This window comes from Carassius carassius, chromosome 16 (genome assembly GCF_963082965.1).
Source record: "Carassius carassius chromosome 16, fCarCar2.1, whole genome shotgun sequence".
Lineage (NCBI taxonomy): Eukaryota > Metazoa > Chordata > Actinopteri > Cypriniformes > Cyprinidae > Carassius > Carassius carassius.
Window position 1 is genome coordinate 11899685 of NC_081770.1, and position 25491 is coordinate 11925175.

Here is a 25491-nt window from a genome sequence, read left to right on the forward strand (position 1 = left end):
TTCATTTTAAGGTAGCATGCATTGTTTCCCACATCCTTACACTCAATTGGTAGCGGCACTCTGAGAGTTAATTTTCTGCCAGCAGGAGGCGCTAAGCGGGAGAGGTAGGTTTCGACGGTAACGGCGGCTGAGCTCACAAACGCTGCCTCATTAAGCATTACATGCAAAATTAATTTGAACATTTTCTAAATATAGTAGTTTTCCTTCTGAAATACAGTGATAAAAAACACCCGCTCTGGTTTTTGAAACCCTGCAATGTAGTCATTTTAAACCCAAAAAAAAGCAACCCAGCAGGTTGGGTTAAAATAACCCAGCGTTGGGTTCGTCCCTTTTTGACCCAGTGCTGGGTTGCCAAAATAACCCAAATTGGGTTGTTTTCAACCCAGCAGTTTTTAGAGTGTATGACTGTAACTGTCTGAACGATCAGAAATGCTGCAGCAATGGATGTGGACACCAGTGTACAGCTGTATCTAAAGGTATGATATTAATGCATTGGTCCGCTTTTTTCACCCTTATTACGGAGTCATTCAGTCATCTGGTTTCCATGTTGTGTGTTTGTACAACAGATAAGCCAGGAATGTGTCCAATGAGTTTCCTTGGAAAAGGATTGTGTAAAGAGTTGTGTGTCAATGACGTTGACTGTCCGAATGATGAGAAATGCTGCAGCACTAAATGTGGACATGAATGTACACCTCTACCTAAAGGTATTTGTTAAATTAACGCATGGTTCCCCAATCCACAGACTTAAGCGTTTTATTGTTTTTAATGGTAAAGTACCTGAATTTGGCCCATAGCACCATTTCAAGCATATGGTTTTTCAAAATATAAGTGAAATATGGATGGATACATTGATATCTTTGACTCATCCCTTTTCTCAAAATAAGATTTAAAGACTGTAGTGTATGTGTATATATATTTATTTTACTTTGTGAAAACCTGTGTGAAAAAGTTACCTTAATATTGAATGTTACCATATCCATTTGTCCCCCCCCCCCCCCTTATTTATTTTTATTTTGTGTGTGTGTGTACGTCTAGTTTTTGTACTGGCAAGCAAGGCTACTTTAAAAAAAAAAAAAAATGACATCAATAAGCATCAGAGGTTGCCTCACGAGATCTCATTAAAATCAAAGTGAGAGATTTGGAGAGCACTTTGTTATTTATGTTTCGGGCAGACATTCAGGGAGATTTAGGACTCACTGGGGGGTTTAGAAAGAATAAAATTTGGCAATGGGGAAAGAGGACATTTTAACTTCAAGAATGAGTAATACAACACTTGTGAAATGTGATGCATGTGGAAAAAGCAAGATTTCTATTAATACGAGCTTTAAGCTCTTTGGAAATAATTTTGTCACTTTGGTTTCTTTATTACAAGATGAATTTTTTTTTTTTAACATTTCCCAACTTCCCAGTATCAACTCCACACTCCTATCCACTTTGAGGTTAATTGATCTGATTCCCTTAAATATTTAAGTCAAGACTGAACATTGTGTGGAGGAATCAAACTGAAATATGAAAAAATAAACAAGACACAGAACATAATCAGTGACCAAGGGAACAGATAAACTAATGCAAAGCAACAGACTGTAATGTATACACGGGTAAAAAAAAAAAAAAAAAGCATATATATATATATTTAGTGGGTCACATAGTTTGTCCGTCAATGAGTCTGTGCTCAAAGCTGCAGATTGTAGCATTTGGGGGAAAAGGTATAGAAATGTGTTTGAATCTTCACTCGTCAGAAACCTATGGGTGATGTCACAGACACTATCCATGTTTTTATGCAGTCTCTCTTTATACAGTTACAGAAAGACATGTGATAAATTAAAATGTATCCATTTTTTATTTGTATGTGCATGTTTTTGGACTAAAGCCCATGTTGTTTTGTGCTGTATTATAAATCTGCTGCTGTATATTATAAATATATACATCCGCTGTGTGCACTTGGATGAGTTAAACGCCGAGCACCAATTCAGTGTATGGGTCACCATACTTGGCAAATGTCACGACTTTCACTTTTCACTCACTAAATAAGCATTAATACTTGGGGTTTTAAATCTTTATGATCAGTGGTAGTCAGTAATGGAGTAGCTTTACTTTATTGTACTTAAGTACGACGTTTGCATAAAACGGTGTAATTTTCCCTTAAACTTAAGGGCGTTGTTGAAAATTACCCATAAAAAGCTTCCAGACTGACTTTCTCCAGTGTGGATCCTCTCATGTACCTTTAGATGTCCTGTTTGTTTAAATCGCTTTTCACAGTGTGAACACTCGGAAGGTTTTTCTCCAGTGTGGATTCTCTGATGCAGTTTCAGTACAGCAAGAGTAGCAAACGCCTTCCCACAATCAAAAGCACGCATGATCCTTCTCACCGCTGTGTGTTTTCTGGTGTAATTTAAGAGTTTCTGCATGTATAAAACTCTTCCCACATTCATCACATGTGTACGGTTTGTCTCCAGTATGAGTTTTCATGTGATACGCGACACCTTTCTTGGACAAGAAACTCTCTCCACATTGAGAGCAGCTGAAAGACTTTGCCACATTTGTAAAAAGGACATTTAAAAAAACCCCGTACAAATTAATAAGCATTAACAAATCAACTAATATATAGTTTTGAGACTGCATTTAACAGAAAACACTTCAAATACAGTACCATTAAATTGCTTTTTATTTTAAATGCATTATCCCAAAATAGCACATGTACATAAAATATATTTTAAAGCCTACTTCACCTAGAAAATCTGAAACATTAGGAGGAATTTAGTTTTGGGTGTTAAATTGCCATCCAACTTTCTTTAATGTCAATTCAGTGGATTCCGGGATCCGGAAGTTGAATTCCTGTTTTTGAGGGACAGTTAATTATGCAAGCAGACATTAATACTACAGACCCAGACATCTCATTCTTCCTAGTAACACAAATGCACACACAGACCTTTAAACAGATTTATTTGAGGACAAAAAGACCTTAAGTACAACATTGGGGGTGGCTTTTTCCAATGGTTAAATTGTCGTGTTCTCTGCATGTCCACCGGTGTCTGGGACACTTCTGTCTGGAAGGACATTAATCATGGAAGAGTTATCAGCACACATTTGGTTTGAGACACAGACCAGGCTTCACTGCACCTTCATTTAGAGGCGTTCAAAACACATTACAGAAAACAAACTTTACTTTTAGAGATGTTGTATTCCAAGTATTATTAATCGATTTTGAAAAGCCATGCAATTAAAATAGTGCAACAGTCCAAATTCAGTTACTTTGACATTTCAAATGATAAAAATACGTTATGTGACCAAAGCATCAACAGAACAAATACCTTAAGATGCAGGTGTACATATACGTCCTCCACAAAGAGAGCTGCAGCACTTCTCATTTTTCGGACAGTCAAAGTCATTGACGCACAACTCTTCTGCACACAGTCCTTTTACTCCAGCAAAAGACACTGGACACACTCCTGGCTTTTCTGTTACATACACACATGCCATCACTAAACTCCACACTGCACTTGTAATAAAAAAAATAAAAATAACCCCAACCAACACATTGTGTTCCAAATTCTGTTGTTTTTAAGTATTTATATTAATGCAACCCATTTACTACACGTGAATTGCATGCGGTCATATTATAGGCCATCAATCATTTGAAGTTAAAGCTAATGATCGATCACTGGGACTTGTAGAAGTAGAAGATACTTTGTATAAATTGTAACACTTAAGTGATCCATCTGCTAATTAAATTTTTATTTTGTTGTTCTAGAAAACGTACTCGGTTACTAACGTAACCTCGGTTCTGCAGCAGTCAGTGCAAATCGATCCAGCTTTAAATCTTAAAGATCAAAACACATTGTCATATTAATACCTTTATATGGAGGCATACACTGATGTCCACATCCATTGCTGCAGCATTTCTGATTGTTCGGACAGTTACAGTCATAGGAACACATCTCTGCACACACTCCTACCATCGGTTTTTTACCATTGTTTCTAGGACACACTCCTGGCTTTGCTGATCCAGCTGACATAAAAACATGACAGAACATCTATACTGACTGAAAATAAAAATACCCCCCTCCACACAGAAAGCAAGCGGACCCACACACTAACACAACATACCACCAGTACATGGAGCCATACACTGACGTCCACATCCATTGCTGCAGCATTTCTGATTGTTTGGACAGCTACAGTCACCAGAACACTTCTCAACACACAGTCCGGCTCCAACAGGTTTTGGACACGATCCTGGCTTTACTGCTACACAAACACATGATAGAGAAACCAGATCACGGGGTGCCTCGCTGCATAAGAAAGAGGTAAAGGCTCATTTAATGCACTATTATAACTATATATACCTGTATATGGAGCCATACACTGATGTCCACATCCATTGCTGCAGCATTTCTGATTGTTTGGACAGCTACAGTCACCAGAACACTCCTCAACACACAGTCCGGCTCCAACGGGTTTTGGACATGATCCTGGCTTTTCTGTTATACAAACATGATCAAGAGAGGAATCACTGAATGGCTTTCACGCATCGAACTTAAGTATAACAGACAAAATGTATCTGTATCAAACTAAAGTGGTTTAAAAAAAAAAAAAAGTTATAAATAAAATCCACCAAGCTTCGTTAACAGGTTCACAAGTCGTGATTAGTCCCAGATGCTAAATTGCATGCAAACAGAATATTTGGAAAATAATAATAACTAAAATTAAAATAACTCACCTATGGCACATTTTTGGACATCTTTTGTGCTCAAGCACACAGAGAGACACAACAAGACAGCAATCAACGAGCAGCACACTCGAGCGTTCATCTTCTCAACCTGCGATCTCACAATACACTGCAGAAAAACACACTGATATAGTGGAACAGGAGGTTTTAAATGCACCTTTCGAAAATGTGTTTTTAAGGATCCAGTGAGGCCTGGCGTAACCCAACTCTGATGAAACTCACCTGCCTACAAGAAGTGATCTGGAAGACCCTGATTAGGTTCAGGTGTGTTTGATTAGGGATGGAGACAATTGAGACACAGCAAAACACACTCACTGGTCACCATCCCTGGAGTAGCCTAATTATGTAACCTGCACAAACTGACACAGAAAATAATAATAATAATAATAATAAAGTTTTCAGTTTTTGAGTCATTTCTCAATAAACGGCCAACGTTTGCAAATCTGAATTTAGTAAATTTAATATACATTAAGAAAACCAGCACTCATAGTTTATGAAAACTGGTTTTAAAATAAGTGAATTGGTCTCTAAACAATAAAAAAAATGCCATTGCAGAAAATATGTTTTCATGTTTAGTCACTAAGGGACTAAATGCAGTGCAGTAAAAATACTAAATGTAGTTTCATATAATTTTAAGCCATAATAAAACAATAAGACTTATCAATACAAATAATAAAATAAAAACTGTACAACAGTGTTGTCCCCTCGAAAATGAAAGCTATTATTAGGCATATATCATAATTCAAAACATTTTGTTTTTAATGTGCATGTTTTGTGCTGTTCTGTATTATAAGCAGAAATATGCATTACTGAATAAGTGCGCGTGTCCTCTTTTTGTGTGAAATAACGGCAATACCACTTTAATTTCCCATAATTAATATGCATTGCTGACATAAATGAGTTTATTTTTATCAATGTATCACGTTTTATTGTAAAACGTACTCGGTTACTAAACGTAACCTCGGTTCTCTCTAGAAGAGCGAACGAGTACTGCGTCTTAGCTAAGACGCTACGGGAAAAGTCTCTTTTCATGAAATACTGAAGCAAAAAATTATCCTTAATTTTGTATTTTTGTAAAGCGCATTTGCAGCAGTACACAGCCATAGGCGAGACGGCTCGTTCGCACATTGGCTTGTTCTGCAGCAACTGCACAGCCTATCGAGCGCAGGCTGATGCAACATCAGACCAATAAGTGGCAATAATTCTTGCCACTTCCCGCCGAAACGGGTGTGGCCCAACCTATAAAAGGAGCTCGAAAAGGCTGACTCACCTGATTTATTTCATCGCCGAAGCGAACCAGAGTGAATCGTGCGCACGCCAGAGAACGCAGTACTCGTTCGCTCTTCTAGAGAGAACCGAGGTTACGTTTAGTAACCGAGTACGTTCTCTTACGAGAGCTCTCTCGTACTGCGTCTTAGCTAAGACGCTACGGGAACCCATTGCAAAACGCCGTGCGCGCAGGGATCACACACCAATAAACCTGAAGCAACGCCCAGGATTTACAGTGCACAGTCACCTGAGGGACTCACAGATAGTCCAGGACAGAAAAGGGGGAAAGCCCTCCGTCCCATATCTAGCAGCATCCGTAGATGCGGCAATATGACATCACACAGCCGCGGCAAAGCCTGACCAATGTGGCAATGTGGGTCTTACGCAATACTGCCCATATAACAGTCGGCAGCGCATAGCGCTCACGAACTCAGAATTCCCCTCAGGGCCCTGATTCGACTATACCGACAGCAGCCTTGCTTGCTAGGCGGGAACCTCCAGGTTATAGAACCTGATAAATGTAGACGGCGAGGCCCAACCTGCTGCCATACATATACCCTGCAAGGAGATCCCAGTAGACCACGCCCACGACGAGGCGATGCCTCTTGTGGAGTGTGCTCTGACGCACAATGGGCACTGAAGGCCCCTGGAAGCGTAAGCTAACGCTATGGCGTCAACTATCCATCTGGATAGAGTCTGTCTCGAAACAGCCATTCCCTTGGAACGTCCACCGAACGAGACAAACAGCTGCTCCATCTGCCGAAAGGCAGCAGAGCGAGACACATAAGCTCTTAAAACCCTGATAGGGCAAAGAAGACTCGAGTCTCTGTCCTCTTCTGACACCGGCAGGGCAGACAGGGCAATAACCTGAGCCCGAAACGGCTTGTTGAGGGATTTCGGCACATAACCGTGCCTAGGTTTGAGTATGACCCTTGAGTCATTAGGCCCAAACTCCAAGCACGACTGGCTCACCGAGAGCGCGTGCAAATCACCCACACGCTTCACCGAAGCGAGAGCCAACAAGAATACTGTCTTGAACGACAGATGCTGAAGGCTAACCGATTGGATAGGCTCAAAAGGGGGACCCTTCATGGCCTACAAAACCGCCGCGAGGTCCCACATAGGGACTGACGGAGGTCTGGGAGGATTCAGCCTCCTAGCTCCTCTGAGGAACCGGATGACCAAATCATTCCTTCCTATTGACTGACCGAGCGCTGTTTCAGAAAACGCTGCGATGGCCGCCACATAAACTTTGAGCGTGGATGGGGCTCTGGCCTTATCCAACAGCTCCTGTAGGAAGGAGAGAACCTCCGTCACCTCACAACTAAGGGGTGAATATCCTCGAGCTGTGCACCAGCTGGAGAACACCGACCACTTCGAGCCATACAGACGTCGTGTCGACGGAGCTCTAGCCTGAGTGATGGTATTCAGCACTCCCACTGCGAGATCAGCGGGTAACCGTTGAGCGCCCACACATGGAGGGACCACAACTCCGGTTGAGGGTGCCAAATCGAGCCCCTGGCCTGTGAGAGGAGGTCCCTCCTCAACGGTACTGGCCACGGGGCGACATCTGCTAACTGCATCAAATCTGGGAACCATGGTTGGTTCTTCCAAAGAGATGCTACAAGCAGTATTGAACATCTCGTTTCTCTCACCCGTTCTATCACCTGCGGAAGGAGGGAGACGCGAGGGAAAGCATAAAGCGGGCATTCCCGTGACAGCGCGCTTTCGTTCTTGGAAAGGAACGCAGGGCAGTGAGCGTTTTCGTGGGATGCGAAGAGGTCCACCTCCGCCCTGCCAAATCTCTCCCACAACAGCCGGACTGTTTGCGGGTGTAGAGACCATTCGCCCGTAGGAACATTGCCTCTGGACAGCCTGTCTGGACCCAGATTCTGTAGCCCAGGCACATGCACTGCCCTCAGCGAACGCACGTTGTGCTGAGCCCAAACCAGGAGGCATTCCGCTAGCCTGTACAGGTTTCAGGACCCAAGACCGCCCTGGCGATTTATGTAGGACACCACAGACATGTTGCCCGAACGGACTAAGATGTGGTGATCCTTGATATGGGGACAATAGCGCATCAGCACGTTCTCCACTGCCAGCATTTCCAGACAGTTGATATGATGGAGCTTTTCCCGTTCTGACCATAGGCCAAAGGACGGTCTGCCCTCGAGCAGCGCTCCCCATCCCAAAGTGGAGGCGTCCGTCGACACCATCTTCACATTCGGGGAAGTCCCCAGGCTTACACCTGATCGGTACCAGCCGTTCGCTGTCCAAGGTGATTGACCTCTGATTGACCTTGAGATGCAGCCGGCCAGACGCCCACGCTCTGCGCAGCAACCGCGTCTTCAGCCAGAACTGCAGGGGGCGCATGCAGAGCAGGCCCAGCTGTAGAGCCGGAGATTCTGAGGTCATGAGGCCCAGCATCTTCTGACAGTGTTTGAGCGACACGGTCGCGCCGCAGCGGAAATAACTCGCTGCGCGCTGAATGCCCATCACGCGCTGTGGTGACAGCCGCGCCGTCATGGAACACGAGTTCAGAACTATACCCAGAAAACAGAATCGTCTGACTGGGGTTCAGCGAACTCTTCGCCCAATTGACACTGAGGCCGAGCTTCTCGAGGTGATCGAGTAAAACGGCCCTGTGGCTCCGCTCGTGATCGGGCCAGAACCAGCCAGTCGTCCAAATAATCCAGCACTCGCATGCCTCTGAGTCTGAGAGGAGCGAGCGCTGCATCCATGCACTTTGTAAACGTACGAGGAGCGACGGAGGACTCTAAACTGGTATGCCTGGCCCTCGAAGGCTAATCTCAAATATCGCCTGTGGTTTGACGCTATCTGTATTTGAAAATACGCGTCCCTCAGATCTATTGACATGAACCAGTCCCCTCTGCGAATCTGCGCGAGGAGTTTCCTAGCCATAAGCATTTTGAAACTGCGTTTCATCAATGCCTTGTTCAGCTGTCTTAGACCCAGTATGGGCCTGAGACCCCCGTCTCTCTTGGGCACCAGAAAGTATCTGCTGTACAGCCCCCCCTCGCTTTGAGCTTGAGACACAGGCTCTACAGCCCCTTTGCTCAACAGTTTTGATATTTCGGCCTGAAGTATGTGTGCTACTTCTGTTTTGACCGTAGTTTCGACGCGCGCTGAAAAGCGCGGAGGGCGTCGAAAAAAACTGTAGCGAGTAGCCTCTCTTTATAATGCCTAGCACCCAATCCGAAACCCCTGGAACCGCTGACCATGCATCTGCATGAATGGCTAAGGGCTGGATGCGAAGCGCGCTCTGTTGACTGGGCAACGGCGGCGCTCGGGTGTGCTGCGCATTTGAGGCGGGGAGCGCGCTGATCACAGCGGGCAGATCGCTCCTCCTCGACCCCGTCCCGGCGCTTAACCGACTGGGGGAAGGCTGAGCAGGTCCAGTGGGACTCGATATGTCTGCGAGTAACTGTGGGCTGCATATGTGCACATTTACCACTTTCAACTCACTGTCTGCCTGTGCAGAGCGTACGTGCACGGGCCTCGTTTCTACAGAAGCCACGCGCCGTATGTGACATAGTGTATATGGGCACTGGGGAGTGGGCACGTTTACTATGCGGCGCGCTCGACCGATCTGTGTCGATCTTATGTGCGCGAGCCCTGTGTGCAGGGCTGTGCTTACATGTGGAGATGGGCACTGAGGAGTGGGCATCGTCACTGCATTTATAGCACCATCGGCCGTGGCCGGACGAGCGTGCACGGGTTTTGTTTTTACAGGAACCACATGACGCGTGTGACATAGTAATTGTGGGCACTGAGGGGTGGGCACGCTTACTATGCAGTGTGCGCGATCGACTTGAGTCGCTTTTATGGGCGCAGGCCCTGTGTGCAGGGCTGTGCTTACATGTGGAGATGGGCACTGAGGAGTGGGCATCGTCACTACATTTATAGCACCATCGGCCGTGGCCGGACGAACGTGCACGGGTTTCGTTTTTACAGAAACCACATGACGCGTGTGACATAGTGATTGTGGGCACTGAGGAGTGGGCACGTCTACTATGTAGTGCGCGTGATCGACTTGAGTCGCTTTTATGGGCGTGAGCCCTGTGGGAAGGGCTGTGCTTATATGTGGAGATGGGCACTGAGCAGTGGGCACCGTCACTACATTTATAGCACCATCGGCCGTGGCCGGGACACCAGAAATTACACCCTTTTCGGGAAATATCTGGGTAGCCATGATAACGGTTTTTGTGTGCAGGCAAGCGGGCAACCGTACAGGCTTGCGCATTGCAAAAGACGCTGAAACAGTCACAATCTCTGGAACTGAAACAGCAGCGTGCTTAGGTGAGAGCCCGGCCACAGCGGAACTCGTACACCGGCGCTTTGATGAAGCAGCCATCGTGTAGTGCAGACGCATGCAACATCAGACTTATTGGTCTGATGTTGCATCAGCCTGCGCTCGATAGGCTGTGCAGTTGCCGCAGAACAAGCCAATGAGCGAACGAGCCGTCTCGCCTATGGCTGTGTACTGCTGCAAATGCGCTTTACAAAAATACAAAATTAAGGATAATTTTTTGCTTCAGTATTTCGTGAAAAGAGACTTTTCCCGTAGCGTCTTAGCTAAGACGCAGTACGAGAGAGCTCTCGTAAGAGAACAGCTGGAACACTGATACTTGGGTTTTAAATCTTTAAGAAAAAAAAAGCCAACAAATGGCCATTTTTATCAAGTTTCATTGTATATAATCGACCACTCATGGGTCCTTTATGTGAGAAGGTGAGTTCTACAGGTCTGAGTTGGTCTACGATTCCTAGGATGGCTTCGGGGCTCCCGGCCTCACCGTAATCCTATGGTAGAGCGAGAACGGGGGTCTCGAGCTGCGCTGCTGAAGCTGTTGTGATAATGGCTTTTGTGTGCAGGCAAGCGGGCAACTGTGCAGGTTTGTGCGTTGCAGAAAATGCTGAGACAGTCACAATTCATGGAACTGAAACAGCGGCGGGCTTGGGTGAGTGCTCGGCCACAGCGGAACTCGTACACCTGCGCTTCGATGAAGCAGCCATAGCGAGTAGTGCAGCCGCAGCGTCACACAGCAGGCTTTAGATGGCAACACCGCTTTTGCCGCTGTCCAGCAGAGGGCGGACAAAGGTGCATCGCTATCGCCTGTTCCACCGGCGGAAGTGACTGGTAGTTCCTGTTTTTAGCATCATCAGTGTGGAGAATGCTAGTGAGACAGACGAACGAGTTCGCGCTGAATATGGAGCGTTCCAAGCCTTCGCCACCTCTTCGTGAAGTTCAGGAAGAAATGAGGAGGGCTTTGAGAAGTACGCTCATCCGAAAGGGAAATACCATCCAGCCGGGAACGAGAGGGGGGGCGCTGGTGCAGACCACTCGCGGCCGAGACTCATCGCGGCCAACGCGAGCATTCGCACCGGCTCCTTCTCGATGTCAGCTCGTCTGCTGGGCTTCTGAGCAGAAGGCGCGAGATCCTCGGAGCTCGCCCAGCCCTCACTGCCCGAAGCTAGCAGAGAGCACGTGTCCTCTTCCCCCGACGCGGCCCTGAGATCGACTCCCTCGGACGATGCGCCGGCAAACAGCGGGCGCTGCCCACCGGGAAGCGATGCAGGGGGGGCCGGTGAAGCAGGGCGAACCGGCGAGCTCGGTTGAGCTGAAGACGGTTCCGGAATCCGCTGGAAGCGATGCTTTTACGGCGCCTCAGCGCAGCGGAGAATGCAGGCTCAGAGAAAAAGGCCAGGCGAGTCCTCAGAGTCACCATGGCAACAGCTCGCAGTGGGGACATCCGCCGTTAGCGAGCGCGAGCACTGCATGATCTTCACCCAGGCAGGAGACACAGATGACGTACCGGTCTCCCTCGCTGAGTGGGGCTCTGACGAGCCGCAGGAAGGCATCTTAAAAAAGACGCGAGCTCTTTTACGAGTGTGTGTCGCAGGGCGAACACACACACACACATAAAGAACAGCTGAATATAACAGAATTGAAAGGATATAGGCGCCGGATAGCGCAGCAGGAACGGCAGTGGAAGGCGGCGATGCCAGCAGCTTCAGAATGGCTCGTCCTGCTGATATGCTTTCTCAGACGGCGCTTGCTTCCTCCGTGATCCAGCGATGCGTGAGCTTCGCTGAAGAGATGAAAAATCAGGTGAGTCAGCCTTTTCGAGCTCCTTTTATAGGTTGGGCCACACCCGTTTCGGCGGGAAGTGGCAAGAAGGGCACGAAGCGCCCTTATTGGTCTGATGTTGCATCAGCCTGCGCTCGATAGGCTGTGCAGTTGCCGCAGAACAAGCCAATGAGCGAACGAGCCGTCTCGCCTATGGCTGTGTACTGCTGCAAATGCGCTTTACAAAAATACAAAATTAAGGATAATTTTTTGCTTCAGTATTTCGTGAAAAGAGACTTTTCCCGTAGCGTCTTAGGTAAGACGCAGTACGAGAGAGCTCTCGTAAGAGAACAGCTGGAACACTGATACTTGGGTTTTAAATCTTTAAGAAAAAAAAAGCCAACAAATGGCCATTTTTATCAAGTTTCATTGTATATAATCGACCAGTCATGGGTCCTCTATGTGAGAAGGTGAGTTCTACAGGTCTGAGTTGGTCTACGGTTGATGATCCCGGCTGATTTACTCTTGTCACAGTGTAAACACTAACGCAGTTTGTTCTCCAGTTTAAGTTTTTTCTCCAGTGTGAATTGTCTGGTGCTGTTTCAGTTGATGATCTGAACTAAAGGTCTTCACACCACTGTGTCTTTTCATCCATATAAAGCTCTTTCCACACAAAGTACAAACCTAGTCTCACAGAATTCCGTGAAATGTCCACGGGCCCTTAACTCAAAATCCGTGAAACCACGGATATATCTCCAACCCAAGTCAATGACACTGACCTTCCGTGGTCCACACACGGATACCCGTTTCAATGACGGAGTAACTCGCTCAACGGACGTGCTTTCTCATTTGGAAACGCAACATTTGAAGTATTTGTTTCTTTTCCAACATCACATGCCATAATGACGTTAACCAGACAGTTATTGTAGTTATTGCATTGTCCTGTCAACATAAAAATTCAGTTTGTTTCAGTTAGCCTAACCAAAGTCCCGTGGTGGCACCACGGACCTCAACAACCTGACCTCACTCACTGGATGTTGTAATGTTGCTGGATTGTTTAGGAACTTAAAAGCTTTTCTTGTCGACTCTGTTGCAATGGCATGTAATTAACTTGACATTTTTTCTCGTCCTGTCATAATAAAATCCAGTTTGATGGCGTTTTACACACATTTTGGCTATAGTCAGAACTAAAATCTGTGATAGGAGCACGGAGTGAGTCTGTGCTGAGATCACGGATAACTCTAACGTAAGTCAATGACACTCATCTTCCGTGGTCCACACACGGAAACCCAAGGTGTTTCTCAATGTCAAGGATCCTTCCTTGGCAGGACGTGTCCTTCCAAGTCACTTCCTTCAGAGGCTAGGCGAGACTCCTCTTAAGCATTTGGAGAACACGTAAATGGAACAGGCTAGCAAGTGCACGTAATTGCGTCATTATGTCAGTGAAAAGGTCCGTTTGAATAACGCTGTATTTTTGAATTTTTGAACAAGATAGCAAAGCTGCGCGCATAGGATTGTGGGTTATTTGAGAGCGCGAAGGATACACATATGCATCCTTTCCTGTGTATGGGATATTCTTCGAACGAAGGACTCAGTCCTTGGTTGAAATTCCGAGGATCCTTGACATTGGAACAGTCCTTCAACGGATGTCGATGACGTAGCATCCTCGGAATACTGGCTTCCGAGGATCCTTCCTTGACATTGAGAAACACCTCCAGTCTCACGGCAGTTTGTGATTTGGTCACGTAAATTAATCTATTTATTTGTGGCAGGGACACATTTATTTTCGTTATTTTCATGATTGCAGCACGTTTTTTAAACTAATGCATTTCAATTGGATTTCGTGCATCAGCACGATATTTTCTGATTATTTATTTATTTTTATTTTTTTCCACAGGACAATAGAAGAAACTTACTTAAAAAAAAATCGGATCTTAACTTACTGTAACAAAACTGAGCAACATACTGTGTTGCTGGTGACAAAAACACATATTAAAATGTAAAAATGCTGTAAAATGCGCAATGGTTATTTTTTTTTACTTTTTTATTGTTTTTTTTTTCATAGGCCTAGATTCTTTTTAAATTACAGAAATCAATATCAAGTCCTTGACACATAACTGTAACACATTTTCACATTTAGAAACAATATAGTTTAAATAAAAAATAAATAAATAAATAAATAAAATAAATAAATAAATAAACTAGCAGAGATAGGCCTACAGATCTTTTTTTTTACTTTAGACTCTAAAGTTAAAAGTTTTTATTAAGGTTATTGTAAAGGCTGCTTAAAATGCTGTCGCTGATGAGCCGCTGATCGCTGTCAGATTCTGTGATATGAATGTCCGCGTTGGATTGTGGCTAATGGGCTTAGAATGAGCCCCGCTCGGCCCGTGTTCTGGCTTACTGTAATATTTCACTGGTAATAAGACCGAAATAATATAATTAAAATAAAGAAATGAATGAATACAATGATAACATCTAAATAAATGTTGATAGATGTAGCTTTATAGTTTAAAAATATCAATAAACAGCAAATCAACACAGCTTCGAAATAATAACCGAAAAAGACCTAAATAATAATAATAATACATAATTAATATACAGCGCCGCCACTCCCACCACGCGCATCACGCGCTGTGCGTCAACCCATTCTCACTCCCAAAGCGTCAAAACATCTCGGTTACGTATGTAACCTTGGTTCCCTGAATAGGGAACGAGATGCTGCGGTGACGTCACCACGTATGGGAACACCTTCGGTGTGACGAATGTCTGAAGCCCTATACCATCCCGCCAATCCTATTGGCCAAATAGCGCGTGGCACCGCCCAGTCATGCGTAGGCATATATATACCTGGTGCCGCGCGCCATTTACCTCAGATTTCATGACGAGAAGGGAAGAAAACTATCAAGGTACGGCACGGCCAGAACCGCAGCATCTCGTTCCCTATTCAGGGAACCAAGGTTACATACGTAACCGAGATGTTCCCTTTCATAGGTCACTTCGATGCTGCGGTGACGTCACCACGTATGGGAACGCTATACCATCACGCCTGACGTACCTGATAGCTTGGATCCAAGGAAGCATCTGCTCAAGCGGAGAGAACCCGGGAGCCAGGGGCCATCCTCACATCCAGACTGTAAGACCTGATAAAAGTGCTCGGTGAGGACCAACCTGCCGCAGCACAGATATCATCCATAGAAGATCCACTGAGAAAGGCTTGAGAAGAAGCCACTGCTCTTGTGGAATGACCTTTTACTCCTAAGGGCGAAGCGAGCCCGCGCGCCTCATAGGCCAAGGAAATAGCCTCCACCAGCCAATGGGACATGCGCTGTTTCGTAACTGCATGGCCCTTATTCTTATGTCCAAAACAGACAAACAGCTGGTCAGACTCACGCCATGGGGCAGTGCGATCCACATAAGTCTTCAACGCCCTCACAGGGCAAAGACTTAGATCTCCAGACTCTGTCGCAGCAGGAGAAAAGGCCTCCAGGACCACCTGCTGAAAATGAAAAGGATTAGACGCGACCTTAGGAACATAATTAGGCCTAGGTCGCAACAACACTTTCACAGAGCCTGGTGCAAACTCCATGCACGAGGGTGAGACAGAGAGAGCCTGTAAATCCCCAACTCTTTTAAGGGAGGATAAAGCCATGAGAAGAAGTGTCTTAAGAGACAGGAGCTTATCCGATACAGTTTCCAGGGGCTCAAACGGATGCCCTGACAAACCCAGTAACACAATGGATAAATCCCATGAAGGAACTCGCACAGGGCGGAAAGGCCTCAACCGTCGCGCACCCTGTATAAAGCGAGAAACCAGTGGGTGACGACCCACTGAAACACCACCTATATGCTCATGGTGAGCTGAGATAGCTGCCACATAAACCTTCAAGGTGGCTGGTGTCAATCCCTCCGAAAAACGGTCTTGAAGAAATTCCAGTACTGAAGCCACAGGGCAGTAAACTGGATCCACATCATGAGTTTCACACCATGTCATAAACAGTTTCCACTTGAAAGCATATAAGCGTCTCGTAGAAACTGCTCTAGAGTTCAATATAGTCTCGGTAGTTTCAGCAGAAAGACCGGGACATATCAACTCACTCCGCTCAGAGGCCACGCCCACAGGTTCCACAGATCTGGTCTGGGATGCCAGATCCGTCCCTGTGCTTGCGATAATAAATCCCGTCTGAGGGGAATCTCCACCGGAGAGCCCGCTAACAGATTGATGAGATCCGCAAACCATGGCTGTGTGTGCCATCGCGGAGCCACCAGCAACAGCTGTCCCACTCTGTCCCGCCGTATTCTGCATAATACCGCTGGGACTAGCCGAATCGGAGGAAACGCATACAAGCTGGTCCTGGGCCAGCTGTGAGCTAGCGCATCCAGACCCAGGGGTGATGGAGGGCTCAGGGAGAACCATAGCGGGCAATGCGTAGTCGTGCTCGACGCGAATAAATCCACTTCCGCTTCCCCGAAAATATGCCATAGGTGATTCACCGTTTGGGGGTGTAATCTCCATTCCCCTTGTTCCAGAGTCTGCCTGGATAATAAATCCGCTCCGAAGTTCAGTCGTCCGGGGATGTGAACAGCCCGGATCGACAGAAATTTGTCGTGAGACCAAAGAAGAATCCGCCTCGCCAGTCTGCACAGAGGGCGAGAACGTAATCCTCCCTGATGGTTCAGATAAGCCACGACCGCAGTGTTGTCCGTTCTGAGAAGCACATGACGGTCGGTCAGTAGACTCGAAAAATACTGGAGAGCCAGAAAAACCGCCAGTAATTCCAATTTGTTTATGTGCCAGCTGCGTTGTGCCGCTGTCCACACTCCGTGGGCTGGGCGCCCCTGACAAACAGCTCCCCACCCGGTCAAAGACGCGTCTGTCGTGACAGTCTCTCGGGAAGCACAATTCCCAGCCGAACCCCGGTGAGGAGAAATTCGGCTGATGTCCATTGCTTTAACGACATCACACACCTCCGCGTCACCGAGATCGTTCGATGCGGAGAACAACGGGGTGAAATATTCTGTCGTTTCGTCCACCACTGAAACGGGCGCATGTAAAGCAAACCCAGGTGAATCACGGGAAGCGCCGCCGCCATTAGACCTAGTAGTCTGAGGCACAGTCTCACTGTCACTGTGTGACCCGCCCTGAAGTGCTGAACGCATGACATAATCGACTGAGCGCGCGGGGCAGAAAGCTTCGCTGTCATCGCGCGAGAGTCCAAATCTACTCCCAGAAAGGTAATCCGTTGAGAGGGGATTAATACACTCTTCTGGAAGTTTGCGCGTAAACCCAGGCTGTGTAAATGATTTAGCACAATATCTCGATGAGAGTGTGCTTGAGTCTGAGAGTGCGCTAACACCAGCCAGTCGTCCAGATAGTTTAACACACGGACGCCCCGGAGCCGCAACGGGGCCAGAGCTGCGTCCATGCATTTTGAGAATGTACGGGGAGCTAGCGCTAAGCCAAAGGGAAGAACGCGGTACTGATACGCTTTGCCCTCCAAAGCGAATCTGAGGAACTTCCGGTGTCTCTCGATGATCTGAATATGAAAGTAAGCATCCTTCAGATCGATCGTGACAAACCAGTCGTTTGGTTGAATCTGAGACAAAATAGATTTTACCGTCAACATCTTGAATTTGCTCGACCTGAGTGTAAGATTTAGACGGCGTAAATCCAGAATGGGTCGTAATCCGCCGTCCTTTTTTGGTACCACAAAATAACGGCTGTAAAACCCTGACTCCATCTGAGAGGGGTGTACTTCTTCTATAGCCCCTTTGCTCAGTAGAGCTAACATTTCCTGTCTCAGCACCGCCATGTCCATCGGTTTTATCACCGTGGAGAGAATTCCGCGGAAAGGGGGCGGGCCTTTCCGAAACTGAATGGTGTATCCGTGACAAATTGTGCGTAACACCCATTGAGAAATGCCGGGCAAGCGTTCCCACGCGGCCCGAAACAATATTAGCGGTTTCAACATGTTCGTTTCCTGCAGCGCTGTTGCACACATAGAAATGTCCGGGCACGAAAGACTCATGGTGTTCGTGCACAGGGGAAGTATATGCAGAGCAGGCGTTGTATCTCGTTGTACGTAATCCTGAAACATGTCCACGGCAGGAATTAGGCCAACAGATTGAGCATCGGGCTCTGCCGCTAGCGAAACAGCGGCGGCTGAGCGAGCCGTCATGACGGGCCGTTCGATGAAGACCCTTTGAAGCGCTCCTCGAGCTCTGAAAACTGGATCGTGCATAGTGTCTGAGGAAGCGATTGGTGTTACAGTTGGCTCCAATGCTGTTCGAGGCGCTGTTTGCGGCGAAACAGTCAGGGTTTGAGCGTGGGGACTGCAATGAGAGTGTTGGATGCGCGAAAGCGGTCCAACAGCGCTCTCTAGCGGAGGGCACAGTCCCTGGCAGGCAGCGAAAAAATCAGGAGCTGCTGTTATGTGCCCGAGGGCGAGAGGCCTTGGCCGTCGAACTCAGGTTCAATCTTTTTCGCTGGCGTTGTTGAGCCGGTGGAACAACCCTAGGGCCCCAGTCCTTGCGAGGGGGCGCCATAGGTGAAGGCTCTTCCCGAGAGGGCACTTGCTGGCGGTGAGAGGAGGTTGAGCGAGAACGCGCGGGCGCCTGACGGCGTTCAACCTCTCTGGGTCTGCGGGGAATCAGCTGGCGGAAAGCGGCTGATTGTTGTTTCGCTGCTGTGAACTTCTCCACCACTGAAGTGACCGCCTCTCCAAATAAACCGTCCTTAGACACAGGGGCATCCATGAGGAAAGATTTATCTTTTTCCTTTATATCGGTGAGATTAAGCCAGAGGTGGCGCTCAACCGTAATTAATCCAGCCATGGAACGGCCCACTGCTCGAGCAGTATGTTTGGTAGCACGAAGCGCCAAATCAGTAGCTCGCCGTAGTTCCTTGACCGCCTCAGGTGTAATGCCGTCCCCCTCGTCCAATCCTTTTAACAGCTCCGCTTGGTAGGCCTGAAGGATCGCCATGGAATGAAGCGAAGCAGCCGCTTGACCAGCGGCCATATAGGATTTTCCCACTAAGCTAGACGTGACTCGACACGCCTTCGAGGGGAGGAGGGGGCGGGACTTCCACGCCGCGGCCGAATTAGGCGCAAGATGTTCGGCGAGAGTCTCTTCTATCGGCGGTATCGCTGTATAGCCGTGACTCGCCATGCTCGAAATGGTGGCGAAATCCGCGGCTGCAGCGTTCGTGATGCGCGCCGCAAACGGCTGTTTCCAGGACCTCGAAACCTCCTGGTGGAGGTCCGGGAAAAAGGGTAAAGGCCTCCGGGGCTGCGCAGGTGTCCGACTAGTTAGAAAACGGTCGTCCAGCTTCGAAGAAGGTTGGGCCTCGGCCTTCTCAACCTCCCATTCCAGCCCCAATGTAACCACTGCACGGGAAACCACATCCAACAGCTCACTGTAGGAGGGGGAAACACGCCTCTCCTGTCCACTAGGAGGGAGAGGGCTCGTGTCGGCCGCGAAGTCCTCAGACCCCGAGGCCGCAGTGGAAAGAACGTCGTCATCATGACGGTCACAACCGAAGGAGATGGCACTACATGCCCCCGGTGTGGGCCGTAAATCCTCACAGGAGAAAACGACAGGTTCAAAAGTTTTCCTGTGTATTAGGGTAGGGGAGAGCGAGCGATGTGGAGAGTAATTTTCCATCGCTGAACTGTCCTCGAGCTCCATGTCACACGTGTCACCCCAAGCTATCACCTCGTGCGGTGCCTCGGCAGTCGCAGAAGTGGTGTGGCGGGGGTTAGACACGGCGACATCGGAGAATACATCTACCCTCGAGCGAAGGACCCTGAGTCGCAGGCCATCGCAATGGGGGCATGAAGAAAGGCCGCTAAGCGCCTCCTGTGCGTGGTGTAAGCCTAGGCAGACTACGCACCTGTCATGAGTGTCCCCCTGAACGATGTACCTGGTACACGGGTCCTTGCACTTCTTAAAACTCATCGCGTCCGCGGAGAGGAGTATACTGCTCGTGATGATTCGCTGAGAACGCGAGACAATAGGGCACAGAAGATTCGCTTCGTACTGAAGGAATGAAATCTGAGGTAAATGGCGCGCGGCACCAGGTATATATATGCCTACGCATGACTGGGCGGTGCCACGCGCTATTTGGCCAATAGGATTGGCGGGATGGTATAGGGCTTCAGACATTCGTCACACCGAAGGTGTTCCCATACGTGGTGACGTCACCGCAGCATCGAAGTGACCTATGAAAGGGAAACTGAAACGTGGTCAAGCGCCTCTAGCGTCACTGACATGAGATGTTTATCGCTATGAAATCACGTTCAAGAAGTCTCATTCAGCACACATCGCGATACTTGCCATCAGTTTACAAGAGCCGCAGGTTGGGTGAGTTATACAGTCTATGGTGAGTAGTAGTAAATATGCTCTTTTAATGCCTGTTATAAAATGTATTCTGTCTTCTTTATTAATCAAATGAGCGCCTTATGTTTACTCTCTGTATTATATCGGTCATCCGAGGCTGTCTTTGAGTTTCATTGTGTTTAACTAAATGAACACAGCTGCTAACTGGGGTGATTAAACTCTATCTGTCGCGTGACGTGCCATAGACCTGGGTTACGTTTTATATTCATTTCAGGTTCAAAGATGTAAGTTGTATTTGTAGTAAAATCATGGTAACCATGACACCTACTATAGTAGGTAAAACCCAGTAAACAAGACATTTACCATGTTTTTTTACCACAGTAACTGTAGTTTTACTATGGTTTCGTAATAGCACAATAATCACCAAAATAACTATAGTTGTACCAGTGTAATGGTAGTGTTTTAATGTGGTTTTACATGACATATTTCACAGTAATCACATTTACTGTACCATGCTTGTAATACCTTTTTTAATGTAAATCAAAAAAAAAAATTCCCATCTTGCAGTTCATTCATACTAGTTTTATCTTAAATATTTTGCTCACAGATCACTATTAACATTCTGTATATAATTCTGTTTAATTTTCTCTTCCCTTGTATTTATTTTTTAGCTGAAAAGACGTAAAGGAAGCAGTCACCCCAGTGGTGTTTGTGGAGAGGTATTCCTTCAGAAATGGAGAAGACAGAAAGCTGCAGAGGCAGGTTGGTCTGTGATAGTTTGTCCCTTTTATCAAACATTCCTGCTGTTATCATTTGCACAGCATTTGTTGTTTCTTAAACTGTTGTACGGTCCAAATACCCACACTTGCCATCTTTGCACATTTCCTTTATTTGGCCCAAGTGAGCATGAAGATCACAAGTGTGTGTCGATCTTAACATGACAAAGTTCGTTTCAACTTTGCATTGCAACTTTGCAACTTTGCAGGTTTGCGTGACCACCTGTGAGATCTCTGCAAAAAGTCCAAATTTATTCCAAAACATGATGCATGATGGGATACACTAAGCGTTGTGTAGCGCTCCGGAGCAGTATTGAGAGGTTTAGTGTGTGTTAAGGTCGCTGTGCTTTGGCATTATTAAGACCGGGGACAGGGGTCACGTACACATGCTCTCAAGTGACTAAGACCTCAAGTGTGGGTATTTGGAAAGGGGAAAAGTCTTTAAAATGATCCCTAAATACAGTCGCACATCAAAGTCTTAATAATTCAGTAATTCAATTTAACACTTGTATGATATTGTACAAGCCCTTGGACAATTTCATCTGACACTGTCACAATATTGGAAAATCAGTAGCCCCACACAGTCAGAAAGTTTATATTGTTCATTGGCTTCTCATTAAATTACTTCAAATAAGCCCCATCAGTTCATGTTCCCACTATACGTGATCTCCATGACTAGAAATTGCTATTAATGACTTGCTTTTAATAATGGATGCATTTAACATTTAATTATACAGCATCTTTGCAGAGGATGGTTTCGTGGTCTAAAAAAAAAAACACAGTAATGTTGCATGTAATGAAATAATATTTCCTTTCTGTCTTACAGGATTGCTTGCAGATAACATTGTAGTTCTCCATCATGCACAAGGACTCACCTCTTTAACTCTTTATCCCCCCCCCCCCCCACACACACACAGAAATGGTTCCTGGATCAGTGACTTTAGACTCTGCAGTGGTTTGATTTTTGCAGATGTAACTTTGTTTTAATTAAGCTTATAATGAATACATTGTGACCTTCCAGCAACCCATATACTGTACTGTATACATAACCAGTGATGACAACAATAGTTAAAAATAGTATTTATCATATTGATAAAGCATTGTGTTCTCTTTTTCAAGCTTCATACAGTAAACTTTACTTCTGGTGCTTTTATCATAAAAAAAGCATCAGTTCTCATCAGGAGTTTTAGTAAAGGACATATTCATGCACAGCCATCCCCTAGTTCCAGTCATGAAGTGAATGATGTTATTCTTAAAGTTATATTTCTGCATTTTTATGTAGCAGGTGTTTGTTTTCCTGAACACTTTATCTTTCTTCCATTGTTCGGACAATCAGTGTTTATTTGATGCTGTGCTGATTGAGTTTTATAGATGATATTGCACACTTGACATGCATGTTTTCATGGTGTTATTTTCTGAGTTGGAAACATTTACATTGTGTTGTATCACTTTTTGGTCAATAGAATTGTTAAAGAAAATGTATCTTTTTACGGTGTTCTCTGAAAGACATGTACCGTATTTGTACTGTTTTGTTTTTTAATAAAAGTATTTGCATACTGAAAATTGTTAATGTTTACAACATACCTGCCTTTTTATTCTTCATAGTTTTATTCTTCAAAAACGAGCTTGGTGAAAGTGCAGTAATATGCGCACTTTGTCTTTAAATGAGTTTGACATATCAATAAATACTGGAAAATTCTTACAAAATTATGTATATTCATTATGCTTTATTTCAGTTTTTATTCCTAGAGATCAATTGGTAAAGCAAGGCAAATCACAGAAACAAATGTGAATAATTTAATAACTTAATTTCACTCTTTACTTTTTATTAGTAAATGCACTTGTCTTTGGTCAGGAAAAAAATGTATCTTTTAAATTGAATGAAATGAATCTATTGGTTAGATAAGATACAACTGTGACTGTGCAGTTCACATCACATGTGTAGTTGTATATACACATGTGCACATCAATATTGCCTAATTTTTGTCAAGCTGAGTAACAATAATTTCTGTATTTGCATTATTGTTGGAAGAAAGTGTAGACGTTAATAAAACACTATCTAATAGGTGGCAAATTTAATTTATTGTTAACCAATCTATCCCTTTAACCGAAAAATGGAATACAGCGCTCATGAATGACCATAAATGGTTAAGGAGGTGTGATGACACTCCTCAGCTTTGATGTCATTGGCTGTGAATGTCCCTTGTCACCGCAGGACTGTCTGTGGTTGGACTATTTTTTAACCCATATTAAACAGCGCACCATGTTACAAAAGTATGTTTTGCTGCTATTATCACATTAGTAAATATATTAAGTCAACAATGAAGTGTTTCTATGTTGAGAAAAATCTGAGATCGTAACCCTAACCCTAAGAATAACTTCAACGAACTACAAAAAACAGCGCCTAGTTTTCCTTTTCCATAGATAGAATGACGGAGGCTTATGGGTAATGTAGTTTAAAACGTTTTATTAACGAAATGAAATAAATAATATATTTAATGGTAAACTGGACATATTAATATGTTCATTGTGTAAACCACTATGATATATTTGAGAGGCATGATGAAATTTTATATTTTAGAGTGAGCAATATTTAAAATGCCTTTATGCCACCTTTCCATTTATTTCTGAAAACTGTGCCCAGCATTATTTTATCAGCATAGCATAAGTAGTAATCCTGCTGATTTACGCTTTGATTCGTTAATTGGACTCTGATTTACAGCCATTTGAAATGTACAGTTTTTGGCTCTTTCGGGGGGTGCTACTGGGCCCCTGGGGGTAGAAGGGCAGTAAAACCAACATATATGTATTCTCCTCATCATGGACAACAAACTGAGCTGAGTCACATTTATATCTGACAGTTTTCACAGACCAACTTTTTTACATCATGACTAGGAAAGCTTTTGACAGGACATTGTGAGGCCATCTGATGAAACATGGACAAAATTATAAAGAAATGATTTAATATTAAAAATAATAGATTTTTGAAGTAAACAGCAATAAATATAATGGATGAACCTGCAACAACATGCCATTATCTATTCCCCACTGTTAAGCAGTAATCAAGGACAATGTATACACATTGTGATACTTCACTATTACACAAGGACAAATTCATTCATTATATATATATATATATATATATATATATATATATATATATATATATATATATATATATATATATATATAAATAAACTAATTAGCAAAAATCAGTGTAAAAATGTCCTCCTCACCCCCTTGTCTTGCTCCTCACGTGCTGGACATCAGTAATGTGCATGCTCTTGGTTTGAATACAGTTCAAGATCCACATTGATCATTCCTGCTACATTCTCAGTTATCCCTCAAGTGTTTGTAACAATAAAGCCCATGGCACCATCTTGTAATGTAAAATAATTAATCTCGTAACTCCCTTTCTCTCACAAAACAATTGGCATTTGTTACTAAATATAAACAATAACTTTCTGGTGTATTGATGTCCCAGATGTCATTAATCTGATCAAATATTTTTATGTCTTAAGTAAAAAATAATCCCGATAATTAATATGTATTTTTTCAAGACTAAAATAAACACATATGAGCCTACCTAGTAAAATTACGTGTTTACCAAGAATCTTCAGAACACAATATTCACCATATTCACTTTATTGAAGCATAGACTATAAAGTTGATAAAGTAGCATCAAGACAGATAAGATTCAAGGAAAATAATCATCATCAAAAATACATTAACCTCATATTAATCAGTTCACACAGATGAGTGATGTCCTTAAAAGTCACACAGTCCCATTCAGTCAACTGTGATACAGATCATGTGATACATATAAGACATGTGATACTGTTTCAGAAAATAATGATTCCTTATCATCACATCTAAACTGGTTTCATCTCCCCATCATGATCTTCTTCTCTCGTGTCTGGAAACAGTTTGTGGTTGATATCCAGCACTGATGTGGTGTAGCTTGTTCTCAGTCAGAGGATCTCTCAGTCCTAACATCCCAGACCTGGTCAAAGTGAAACAAACAATCCAGATGAAGTTGTTTAATGGACAGAGAGCTCAGCTTATGTTCTGTGTGATTGTAGCAGGGTGAGCAACTATGACCCTTGTAGTACTGTACACTTACCATTCTTCAAGCTGCTTTAAGACCTTTAGAGAAGCTTTTTCTCTGAAGACAATTTACCACATCCTCTTCTTTCACTCCTTTCAAGAGCATCACTTGGTCAAAACCCCTCATTTGGCTGATGAGATCATCTGTACAAAGTAAAATTGTTAAAATACTGCAATAAACA

The 25491-nt window shown here is 44.8% G+C and overlaps 2 protein-coding genes across 9 annotated transcripts in view; one reads left to right on the forward strand and one right to left on the reverse strand.

Annotated features, from left to right (window-relative positions):
- Positions 1-406: 406 nt before the first annotated feature.
- Positions 407-25491, forward strand: part of LOC132159557 (balbiani ring protein 3-like) — a 286577-nt gene continuing 261492 nt past the window's right edge. Inside the window, exons 1-2 of the mRNA XM_059569101.1 lie at positions 407-476; positions 567-704. Of these exons, the coding sequence (XP_059425084.1) occupies positions 578-704 (127 nt within the window). The 5' untranslated portion in view covers positions 407-476; positions 567-577. The remainder of the gene's footprint in view (positions 477-566; positions 705-25491) is intronic.
- LOC132159562 (uncharacterized) overlaps positions 2927-25491 on the reverse strand; it is a 92036-nt gene continuing 69471 nt past the window's right edge. For 5 of the 8 annotated variants that reach the window (XM_059569122.1, XM_059569121.1, XM_059569120.1 and 2 more), the window contains one exon: positions 2927-3047. The gene's annotated coding sequence lies outside the window, so the exon portion shown is untranslated. Of the gene's footprint in view, positions 3115-3311; positions 3459-3853; positions 4010-4107; positions 4246-25491 lie in introns of all 8 variants that reach the window. The other 3 variants (XR_009437870.1, XM_059569114.1, XM_059569115.1) reach the window with 3 other exon arrangements.